General features: G+C 45.0%; 1 protein-coding gene across 1 annotated transcript in view; it reads left to right on the forward strand.

Annotated features, from left to right (window-relative positions):
- Positions 1 to 12,497, forward strand: part of Nek10 (NIMA related kinase 10) — a 184,255-nt gene that overhangs the window by 132,852 nt on the left and 38,906 nt on the right. Inside the window, exons 27-29 of the mRNA XM_013346817.2 lie at positions 5,648 to 5,840; positions 5,927 to 6,013; positions 7,829 to 7,883. Of these exons, the coding sequence (XP_013202271.1) occupies positions 5,648 to 5,840; positions 5,927 to 6,013; positions 7,829 to 7,883 (335 nt within the window). The remainder of the gene's footprint in view (positions 1 to 5,647; positions 5,841 to 5,926; positions 6,014 to 7,828; positions 7,884 to 12,497) is intronic.

Consider the following 12,497-nt stretch of genomic DNA (forward strand, 5'->3'; position numbering starts at 1 on the left):
CTGTAGACCAGGCTGGTCTCGAACTCACAGAGATCCACCTGCCTCTGCCTCCCGAGTGCTGGGATTAAAGGCGTGCGCCACGGTCGCCCAGCTTAAACTTTATTATTTTGAAAACATTTTATATCCTTATTATATCCATATGTTTAAATGCCTTTAGCTTTTATATCTAGATCAATGATTCATTTTAATTTTATTTCGTGTACAGAATAATGAAGGTATTACTATGCAGCTTTCCTCACATTTTTGATAATTTCAACTTTCTGTGTGAAATCATTTGATACAGGTGAATGACTATTTCTGAGTTCTGTTTGGCTTCATTGATCTGTTTACTTATTCACTGACTGATTATCATTCTGTCTTGACTATATAAAGCTGACACTTTTTCAACAATGAGTTGTGCATATTCACCTCGCCTTCAAAGATAAACCTGTGGACCGTTTAAGATGAAGAAATGCATTTTTTCCCATGTGATGTTGTTTGGTCTCTCAGAAGTTTCCAGGGCATAGAATATTGCTGTAGCTCCCAGTGGAGCCCGTGGGGCTGCTTTCTTCCTGACTGACGCTCTGCCTCAGTGTGTGCACTTGTCTTACTAGTGTTGAGCTTGGGCTGTGTAAGTCCTCCCACTTTGCCGCTCTTCGTCAGCTTTGGTTTGGATGATGTGGGGCTGTTGGATTTCAGTGCTGGCTTTTTTTATGGTATTTTATCTTTAGATTACTATACAAGGTAATGGGTTCACCATGAGATCTTCACTGCATCTCCTATTTTGTTTATTCTCCTCCTCTCTCACCCTGGCCTTATCCGTTCTCCTCCTCATGCTGTCCCCCCCACCCCTTCTTCCTCATCACATGTATTTATTCTGTTGTTCTCTATTTTTTCTCTCCCCAACCCTGCTTTAAGACTTCCTTTCTCTCTCTTACTGTCACCTCTCAAGTTACATGACCTGTAGATCCCCAAGCAAAAACACAAACACAAAACATTAAGTCCAGGATCCATGTATGAGAGAAACGTGATATTTTACTTTTCTGGGGGTCTATGATATTTATCTTAAGACAATTTCCAGTTACAAATATTTTCATGCAAATGTCACAATTTCATTTTTCTTTATGGCGGTTGAGTCCGTGTGTATCGGATTTTCATTGTCCTTTCGTCAGTGCACAGACATTTCCCTGGTTCCACTTCCCTGCTGTTGTGAATAGTGTGGCCATAAGCATGGCCGTTCAAGTAACGCTGTGGGCGGATATAGAGACTTCTGGGTCCCACAGAGGTATAGCTGGGTTGTATGGAAGTTTTGCTTTTGGTTTTTGAGGTGTCGTGTGTGTGTGTGTGTGTGTGTGTGTGTGTGTGTGTGTGTGCGCGCGCGCATGTGTGTGTGTGTGTGTCTGTGTGTGTGTATTTTATACTGGTGTTGATACTGAAAACTTTATAGTGGCAAGAAACAAAACAACACACACATCCCCACCAGCAAAGGGTGAAGGCTCCCCTTTCCCCACATCTTTCCCAGAGTTTATCATTTGTCTTCCTCACGCAGCCATTCCAGCTGATGTGTGGCGTCCTCATGCAACAAGCATCTTAGTCTGCATTGGCCGACCGTCAAGGACGTAGAACACTTCAGTGTTGATTGGACCTATTATATTCTTCCTCTGGGAAACCGTTGGGTTAATTTGCCGGCTTATTTATTTACTGGAAGATGAGTCATCTTGGTCTTTACATTCTGAAGTATGTGGCATTATCCCCCATCTGAGGTTTATCTGGTGAACATTTTGGCCACCTTTGTAGCCTGTCTCTTCATTCTGTTCATAGCCTCACTTGCTGTGAGAAAGCTTTTTCGTTTCCTGTCACCCCACAGGCCAGGTTTTGCAGTTGCTACCTGTGGTGTTAAAATTCTTTTCACGAGATCTTTGCCTATGCACACACCTTGAAGTGTTGTCTCTATGTGTCCCTTAGTGGTGTTGGTGTTTCAGGTTTTAGATTAAGGTCTTCAATCCATTTTGAATTCATTTTTGTGCAGGCTGAGAGACTTGAATCTTTTATTCTTCTGTATGTTGATATCCCATTTCCTGACATAATTTTTTCAAGAATCTCTCTCCCCGCTCCCCCCCCCCCCAGGTTTTTTTTTTCTTTTTTTTGACAACTTGGTCTAAGATTAAGGCTGGAGCTGTCTTCATTCCTGGCTCCTCTGGTCCAGTCTTTTAGTCTGCTTGTCTATTCTTATAACAGTACCATGCTGTTTTGGTCATTATGCTTATGTAATATAATTTGAAGTCAGGCACTGTAATACCTCCACTACTACTTTTGTTTTTTTGCCTGTAATGGCTTTGTCTTTTCATGGTCCTTCAGTTTCCAAATGAATTCTTGGATTTTTTTTTCTATGCCAGTGACAAATGCCATTGAAATTTAGTGGAGATTGAGTTGAATCTATACACTATTTTTCATTAATTAATATTGCCTTCTCCACAATGTTAATACTGCTCATCTATGAGCATAAAGCACTTTTCATTTTCTAGTTTTTTTGTCAGCTTCTTCTTCCAGTGTCCTCAAGAGTTTACGGCTGGATCCAGCTCAGTGTCAGCAACTATGGGCAGCTGGGGAGAACCGCTACTTTATTGTGGGGATCCTAGTTAACCCTTTTTTAAGTTTTCTGTAGCTCTTTATTTTCCTATTGGTGTTTTGCCTTTTTTTCTTCCTTTTTTTTTTATTAAGGATTTCTGCCTCCTCCCCGCCACCACCTCCCATTTCCCTCCCCCTCCCCCAATCAAGTCCCTCTCCCTCATCAGCTTGAAGAGCAATCAGGGTCCCCTGACCTGTGGGAAGTCCAAGGACCGCCCATCTCCATTCAGGTCTAGTAAGGTGAACATCCAAACTGCCTAGGTTCCCCCAAAGCAAGTACTGCAGTAGGATCAAAAACCCCCTTGGAGACAATGGCTTTTTGTCTGTTGCCTGGACAGAAACCACCTTCTGACTGCTTTAGAATGGGTTTGTAAGTTTCTATAAAAGATCCTAGTGCAGATTTTGTTTTTAAGCTTTGTTGTAACATTAGGCATAGCTTTCAAATATTTTTGCTCCATCTTTAATTTCAATTTCACTTATTCAGCCAAATTTATAGAGCATTTATTATTTTTTTGAAGACTGTTCCACTCTCCTGACACAACATTTGACCCAACAGGGGCTGTGTGTTCTGTAGTGAGGGAGAAAGAATACAGAGAGATGCACACGAAGCTTCAGATTAATATAGCAACAGATTTTTAAATCAAAATAAGTCTGCCTTTCTACCATATCTTCCAGCTTTCGTAGCATCTGAAAGGGCATCTTTCTAATACTGGGCATTCTCTCTTTTATCAGGATTCATAGACACAATTCTGTTAACTCTAAGTGACTGGTTTATAGTCGAGCTGCTCCCGAACTAGCCAATCCTCATTAAGTCTGGAGTCACCTGACTCAGAACTTAAGGCCTCACTCTAATCTTCTGTTGCTCAAAGCAAAGTCTCTTTTAAAATGGTGGTGCACATATGCACATGCCACGCCCACGTGTGGAGGTCAGAGGGCAGCTTGTGAGAGCCCCTTCTCTCCCTCCACCTGGTGGAATCCAGGGACTGAAGTCAGGTCATCAGGCATGGCAAAGCCTTTGCCTGCTGAGCCGCTCACCGACTTTAAATTTTCCAGTTATGGTTTGTTATCCACGCCCGTTCTTAACACAGATGAAACCATTGCTGAAAGCCTTGCAGATACTCACATAAAATGCATTGATGAGAGAAGAAAACATCTCAGTGTGTCTTACGGAGGTATAGATGGGACCCGGTGCCTCGGAAATGCTAGGCAAGAACGTTGTCCTTCATCTACACCCACAAACCTCTTCAGCATTGCCACATAATTGGGTAGAGTCCTTAGAAGGGATTCAAATGCCAAGTGTGGCCTTTCCGTACAGTAGAAGATGACAGCTCATTTAAAGTGACATGGCACAAAGCCAAAAGGAAAAGTTTCTACTGGAAGCAGCTGAGGAAACTTAGAAGAAGCCCAATGCTGTGTATTTGTTTAGGAGGAAAAAGAGGCCAGCACAGAAAATGCTGAGTAAAATACTGGGGTTTGAATGATACGTATAGGAACTAGATATGGGCAGACCAGAGATGTTAGAAATCACTTTTGCATCAAGTTTCTAGGCAGCACATTTGACTCTGCAGAGACTATTCTAAACATCCCTGTCTAAGTTAGATGAGCAGGCAAGACCCAAGATGGAGGAATTTACCCAGGGTCCTCAGAGCAGACTGGACATTGGATAGAAGACTAGTTACAGAAAATCAAATTAAAAGTGTGTTTCTTCAGCTGCCTATTAACTCCAACGAAATGAAAGTTGGTAAGCCCGAGGAAGGAATACGGAAAAGATCTCCAGGGAAACTGGACAGGCAGTTTGCAGTGCCCACATGTTCTGCTTAGAAGACATATACACATGAACGCTGTCATGGATTTATTGACTCATGTACCAAGAGATCTTAAGTTTTCTTCACCTTTTAATTGTGCCTCCCCTGGATTCTGGGCAACATGTTCCTGGAGCCCCTTAGGGCTGCTTGAGTTGGAAGAAAATCTGTAAAAATAAATGGGCAAATGCATACCAGCCTCCCAAGAAGGCTTTTTCCACAGTAAGCATCTTAGTAAAGAAGGGGGGATGGGCTTAGGAGAACAGAGCCTCCCAGGTCACTTGAGGGCTTTTCTCTCTAACATCTGTCCGTCCGTCCGTCCGTCCGTCCGTCCGTCCGTCCGTCCGTCCGTCACAGCATTTGTCCTTGCTCTTTGCCTGGAGCCATCCTCGTTTGTAGCTTCCCCCTTAGGGCCCCTGGTCCCTAACCTTGCTCTGCTAGCGGTCTTCAGCCATGCAGCCTAAGCCACTCTCCACTCTGGTGTATGTCTATGGCATTGTGAATTACTTGGGAAGTTCCTTCTTCAGTGTCTTCTGCTTTGACAACCCCAAACTGCCAGCCTTTGGTGCCCTTAAACATTTTTATTTTTGTTGAACCCGAGAAACATGTTACATACGGTTTATTACACAGCGTAACAGAATATTGAGGCCTGGGCCAGATGAATGACTTGGGTGTGGTCTCACAGATTTTCATCCTCTCGGGATATTCTGGAGCAGTGTGTGTCTAGTTCTGCAAGAGGGAAGCAGAGTGACTGGGGCCTTGAGTGACAGAGTCCTCCTCACTGTGATCCCTTATCATGTAGGGGCTATTTGCTGCTTCTTCCTCACGGTCTGGCTTTGTCCGATATTCACGATCCTTGGAGAAATTCTTTCTTAACTGGTATGGGGCTGAGCAGCTACCACTGCAAATATTTGGGAAGAGACTCAAAGGAGAGAAATTCCTGATAGATTGGCATCTGGGTTCTGTTCCTTAGAGACATAGTTAGGTCACCAGTTGTCACAGGCCTTTAGTGTGGGCACCAGTGCCTCTTGGTCAGATGGTTGATTTTAGATTTACTTCTTGGTGTGTACGGATTAAACGGGTCCAGTGGTGGCTGCCTGGGTGGAATTACTGGTGTCCCTTCTGCATCAAGTGTTTGCAATGGCATCTTAAACACTTACATGGCCATTGCAACAAGTGCTGTGTCCTGCGGAGAAAAGAGAGGATGAGGTGCTGACGGCTTAAAATTCTCTTTCCAGGAAACCTTCGAGAAGGCGAGCCTGAGCAGCAGCAGCAGCGGGGCAGCCAGCCTGAAGAGTGAGCTCTCTGAGAGCGCAGAGCTGCCCGGCGAGGGCTTCCACGCCGCCGCCATGCAGTGTGGGAAGGAGGAGGACAGGCCCTGTGAGGAGGCACTGTCCGAGGACGCCTTCCACCTGGAAGGGGTGGAGAAAGGCAAGTCGATGGGCGTGCAAGGGGAGGGCGGGAATGGCCTGGGGTCCTTCCATTTCCAGGCTCACCCCCTTCGTCTCTGTGTGCAGATGTGTATTCTGAGCTGGACGACGAGCTGGACATCTTGGACAACTGTAGCAGCTCCAGTTCCAGCCCTCTAAAGGAGTCTACATTCAGTAAGCTCGCCGGACAAGTTCATCACTGGGAACGGGGGAACGTGGGAACGTGGGAACGGGGTAAACGGAGTCTGTGGCTGCTTTCTCCGGGCGGCACTCTTGTAGATAGTCGGAGGCCAGACGCCAGGCAAGGGGTGCATTTTCATTGTTAGCACCGAAGGCAGTTGTCACTGAGGAGCTAAATGACTAGGGTGCAGACAGCCATTAGGAATGATGGGCTGGTGTGCATCAGTCTGTGGGTTAGTGGGACTAGGGATTGTGGGAGGAATTAGCCATGGCTTAATAAACTTTCGTGAAATCTTATTCACACTCATTATCTTAGTTCTATTTCTGTCACTGTGATTAAACACCAGCAGAAGCCACTTAGGGGAGGAAGTTTTATTTGTTTTTTTTTTTAGCTCCCAGTTCTGGGGTATCATCCGTTGTAGCTGGGAGCAAGGAGGCAAGAAGTTAGAATACTCACAGATGAGAGCAGAACAAGGTGAAGACCCGCATGCTTCGTGTGTTCAACCATTTTCTATGCTCGTACATCCAGGACCAAATCCAGAGAATGGTGCTGCCCACCCCAGTTACTCCAATTAAGAAAACCCCTCACGAGCCTGCCCACAGGCCAACCTGATCTAAGGCAGTCCTCACAGACATTCCCTTCCCAGGGGACCCTAGAATACATCAAGTTAATGAGTAAAACCCAGCACCACAATTGCATGTTTATCGCATCCAACTAAAATAAGTACCTTAAATGTTTAGGACTATGAAAAACATTGATGTATACATCCAGCCCAATATTAGACTTAGATTGAAATAATACCAAAAATTTTAAAAATATATTGAGGAACAGGAAAGAAAAGAAGATGCTATATCTAGGCAGAATTTAAAGACTGTAAGGAAAAATACGATCAAATCAACTTGGCAGACGTGCAGCTGAAAGAAATGTTCAGCTAGAAATGGAGAAAAAGATAAATCTCACAGAAGAGTATGTTAACTGGATTTAAATTTGCTAACTAGAGGGACTTTAAAATAAATGACGTATAAATAATTCTGTCTGCTCAGTGATTATGCTGTGAAAACCCCAGGAGATAAGAGAGAAAACAGCTTTGCCAAAGATACACGGGGGAGCGACAAGGATTTAGCCACGACACCTGCCTTTTCTATACCCAATGGCTCCATCCAGACACTGACTAGACCTTGCAGATTTTCTGGAATAATCACCACGGCCAATTCTTTGCTCTGGTGTTCTAGAGAGACAAAGTGCCTTGATTTGTAGTTGGAGAATGATGGACACCGTGCAGGAGAAACGCTTCGTGCATGTAAATGCGTAGCAAAATTCTAGAAGCATGTCATTGGTCGGTGATGAGGATGGTGGTGTTTATCCATAGTCACAACGCTGGAGATGGGTGGTGGGGAGGCAGAGAAGAGAGAAAACCCTGGCGTGGAGATGTCTGCACAAAGGCTTGAGGCTGAAATGACACCAACATGCTGGTGTATTTAGTAGCAAATGGTTGTTTATCATCTTCCCTGTGGAAGAACAAACCACCAAGTGCGTAGTAATTTTTAACATTCTATTTGAGCTAATACTTTGAGGAAGAAAAATGGTACTTACAGGGAAGGGTGACTGCCAAGATAATAGAGCCTCAGCAGCTCAGAAAAGGGTTGCTAAAGGCGCGACACAGCCTGCGGGCTGAGCGCTGGTCCCGGAACACACGGGACCTGGACTCCCTCTCAGCCCAGGAAACAAGCCAAGACACTGTGTGACAACAAGGAAAGCCACAGTTTCTGGAGCCATAACTTACAGTTATTTCTGTTTTCTTGTTTCAGGCATTTTAAAGAGAAGTTTCAGTGCTTCAGGAAGAGAAAGGCACTCACAGGCCAGGTATGTCTGTTTTGAGGCACAGTGTACCTGAAAGTGGTTTTAGTCTAAGGCAGAAGCTGAGCCACTTGGGGCTAAGTTACTCCATGACTGGCAGAAGTCACTGGACATAGAAACTGTTCTTCCCCAGAGCCTTAGCAGTTTAACATGCTGGAGAGTGCTAAGCTTCAGCCTGGACCCCTGTGTGTCTGCCTTTTTCTAGTTCTGTAACAGCCAAACAGCTCGTCTTTCTGAGCATAACCTGGGCCAAGGCAATGGACTAGCCATGCTCAGTGAGGTCACCTGAGGCCCTGTGTTCTTCAAACATGGGTATGAGACTCAGCCCCATGGCAAATTGGGCAAAAGGAGGGAAGGGGGTTGGGGATACACCCGTCCTTCCAAAAATCCAGCCCAGACTTCTACACAGACATATTTGACAGAACTCCTTTATACAACCACATCCAACTTAAAAAGATGATGCACACACACACACACGCACACACGCACACACACGCACGCACACACACACACACTTTTAAGAGAAAGGAGAAATTATTAGGGGACATCAGTTGCCTCTGTGTCACCTGGTGAGGATGGCTGAAACCCCAAAGGCTGGCTGTAGTAATCTTGGAGATCAAGAGGCAGAAAGAGCTGCAGAATGTGAGGAGTGGCCGGGACAGTTTAACGGATGGGAAAGAGCCTCCTGGCATCATCAACACAACGTTGGGATGTGCCTACAGAGAGGCAGCCTACAGGGAGCACACAATCAATGGTGATTAATAGGAAGGAAATGGCACCAGAGAAGTGTGGGGGAGGGGCACATCCCTGGATTTCTGTCTGTAAAGAGAGGACCATACAATTAAGATCGTCAAATAGAGAGGAGGGGCGTGTTTATGAGAAGATATTTTGGCCACCGCACAGAGGATGGCCTAGATTTGGAAAACTCTCATCCAGAGGCAACCAGGAGAGGGCTGGGGGAGAGGAGCAAACAACAGAGGCCAGCATCCTTAATGCTGAACCACACCCAAGTGGCCATGCCAGCAAATTCTCACATACAACTATGGATGTATGTTAAGAGGGTTTTACATAAAAATGGAAGTTTCTACCAGATAAATTCAGACATCTTGAAAGCGCCAAATAGTTCTAGCCTTGATTTCCAGAAGGATCTCTGGGAATTTTGCTCATTTGTAATAGTTCTATTTGCATCCACCCTTTGGAAATAACAAAAAGCATGTTACATATTTGCAATCTTGAGGGAATTTATTTATTTATTATCAATTTTTATTGCACTCTACATTTTTCTCTGCTCCCCTCTCTGCCTCTCCCCTCCCCTCCAACCTTCTCCCAAGGTGAGGGGATTTTTCTTTAAATCTAGAAATGAGTTAAATATTTTTGTAACATAGTATCTAAAATAGAGTTAGCCCATAGACGTTAAACCAGAAGCAGAGACGCCGTGGAGTACTGTCTACCACATAGTTATGAGTCTGTGACCATGACAAGCAGTCAGGACTCTGAGGCTGCTGCTTCTCAAACTGTGCTCCGAGACGGCTGAAGACCGACCTCAAGGCCTCTTTCTGTAGCCGTGTCACGTGGGCGGGACATGCTGTGTGACAAGCCACCGAGAAGCACAGTGACACAGAAGACAGGCTGTCTTCACTGCAGGCATTCACGGTGTAGAGTGTGTGACCTGACACAGGGCAATCGGGGACAAGGACAGCGAACAGCCTGCACTTTGTACAAAACAGAAGGAAAGAAAGGGAAAGCGTTCTTTGCTTCTTTCCAGGTGACTCTAACAACTTCTCCGAATTAATGTGAGACACTTTATAGCATAATTTCTAGTTATCTGCAAGGCATTAAATAAAACTGAAGTTCTTTCTTATTTAATTTGTTTAGGATTTTCCTTGACTTCTTGGTATATTAATGTGAAATATGAATTAATAAAATATGTAGAAATCAAATGATAAATTTAAACATACAAGAAGATCAAGACACTGCAAACTAGAGCTGAAAATAAGAGGAAAAATCAGCCCTGTAGAGGTTTTGGCTTTTCTGTATCCACCATGAGCTAGTGTCATGGTGACGAGGGGATCCTGGGTATTTCTTCAGAAAGTATCTTGGTCTGGGCTAAGCTGATGGCACAGCGACACATGTGTCTGCCCTAAGCATAGCTTTTGGAATTGAGAATCCAGGCGTGGCCTGTGGCTGAACATAACAGAGAGAAAGCACAGACAAGAAATTCTCATATTTGATCACCTCAGACAGAAGCAGGAAGACCCATGGAAACCATGAGTTCAAGCCCAATCTGGTCTCTGAGTTAAGGATTCTATTGTTGCAATGAAACACCACGACCAACGAGCAAGTTGGGGAGGAAAGAGGTTATTCCGCTTACACTTCCACATTGCTGTTCATAACTGAAGGCAGTCAGGACAGGAGCTCAAACAGGACAGGATCCTGGAGACAGGAGCTGATGCAGAGGCCACGGAGGGGTGCTGCTTTCTGGCTTGCTTTCTCTGGCTTGCTCACCCTGCTTTCTTACAGAACCTGGGACCTCCAGCCCAGGGATGGCACCACCCACCATGAGCTGGGCCCTCCCCTATAGATCACTAATTGAGAAAATGCCTTCCAGCTGGATCTCAAGGAGGCATTTCCTCAACCGAGGATCCTTCCTCCCTGAAGACTCTTAAGTTGACACACAAATTCAGCCAGTACACTGGACAATATATCGAAAACCCCATCTCAAAAAAAAAATAAGAGCATCCATCTGCTCATGGAATGGTCAGTTATTTTAGTATGCCAGGCTCAGGCTGAACAGTATGTGGGTTTTCCTTTACTCTCCGGTACAGTGTGTTGCATACAGTGCCGATCCACAGATGCTTGTTCATTAGAAAATTAATGCTTTATCTCACGGCAATTTCCGAGTTTCTTACCGTAAAGGACGAAAATCTTATTCACCTCCTTGAATTAATTTATAGTGTAGCTTGTAGTTTAAGGCTCACTTTTTTTTTTTTTAAAATTCTGTTGCTTAGGCAACAAGATTTCTCCATGCCTACTTGCCTTCTGTTGCCAAGGCAACAGGGTGTAGCTGGCTGGCTGCTCCGAAACATCGGATGTTTGCAGTGTCAGAGAATCCTGCAGTGAATACCGTCTTTGTGAGCATAGTTTTACTAGAGGGTGTGTTTCTGACTCCAATACTTGGAGAGAGAGATGGCTGCATAGGTTTCTGATCATCCAGCATCACAGATGGGACCGGAAGGACCCTCACATTGCCTCAGAACCCACAGTCCTTCCTGCCTAAGGGTCATCTCACTGTTTGCTTGCTCCCATTCTGCTTCCACTTCTCATTCATAATCTGAGTCTCATTTGCTTCTATTGAATATGCATGCGTGATCACTGCTCACCAGAATCCACCTGGCCTCTCTGCCAGGGTCACAATCCAGCAATCTTCCTAGCAACACGACAGCAAAAAGCCGTACTGTGCCACCGGGAAGCACCCTCCTTTTTCTATGGCAATTCTAAGATGGTTACTTGTTTGCTCTCAGCCATCAATACAGTCTGAAGGGAAGGTCAGGAACCTAGCACCAACTCCTGACCAAGATACCAACTCTGTTCACATTGTCACGGATGAACAACTTGACTAGACACAAGAGCCCAACCTCCCTCAGTTCTCCCATCATGCCTGTCATGGTCATGAATGTCAGAAGATTCTAGTTACCTTGTGTGTCATGGCTGCAGTAACCTCAAATGACATGTTCTTAGTATTGTAAGCCAAGCTTCCCATTTCATATGATGTATTTAAAGGATTTCTTTGAGAGAGAATTGTAGGGCATTATCTCTTTCATGGCCAGGGCTTTAATGACAAAATAATTATCCAAGTAATTCACGCTTTTCTGACAAAGTAATTACCAAACCAATTCACACTGTGCAGAGTAAAATCTATTTTAGAAACCGCAGAGTTGAGCTGTACCCTCTGGCTTCCCACTGACTGCTGTGGCTGGAGATCTAGGCTGACACTCACCACACCACGTCAGTCTCTTCGGGCTTACAAGCTGTGTCCACCAGGTCAAGCTGCATCCGAGGACAGCTAGAGCCATGACCTTTAGAGTACTTTCAGCTTCTGAGGCGCTGTCACCAGCTTTAGGAACTGTCTGTGCCCATTAAAAACTTTCGTCAGGTAGCATCTCCGATATGCTGTCTTCTCACCAGGAAGTATGTCTGAAATTTCTCCCCGTGATAAATCATCTTGTGGCCAGCCTGAGCTAGTGTGGGAATGCCGGCATCCGGCATCACAGCTCCCCATAGGTCATAAGCATTCCGTGTACCACCATCTGGAATTCCCTCAGGCATGCATCTTTTCTACCATCTGTTTGCCTGTGGGCCCAGCAATTGCCCAGGAAAAGCAGTGGCTTCTGTTTGTAGTGGATCTATGCTATTTTGAAGTTACAAATGGCTGTCCATCCTTGTGGCTAATGGCTTGTCTTCAGAAAAATTAATGGGTTTTCTGCTGCAGAAAAAGCAACCTCAGAAGCTCCAAGACTGTGAAGGTGGTTTCTTTCCCCTACTGGTGTCTAGCACAGGGCCTCCACAGGAAGAATAAGTGTGTGTGTGTGTGTGTGTGTGTGTGTGTGTGTGTGTGTGTGT

The sequence above is a fragment of the Microtus ochrogaster genome, chromosome 6, assembly GCF_000317375.1.
Source record: "Microtus ochrogaster isolate Prairie Vole_2 chromosome 6, MicOch1.0, whole genome shotgun sequence".
Taxonomy (NCBI): domain Eukaryota; kingdom Metazoa; phylum Chordata; class Mammalia; order Rodentia; family Cricetidae; genus Microtus; species Microtus ochrogaster.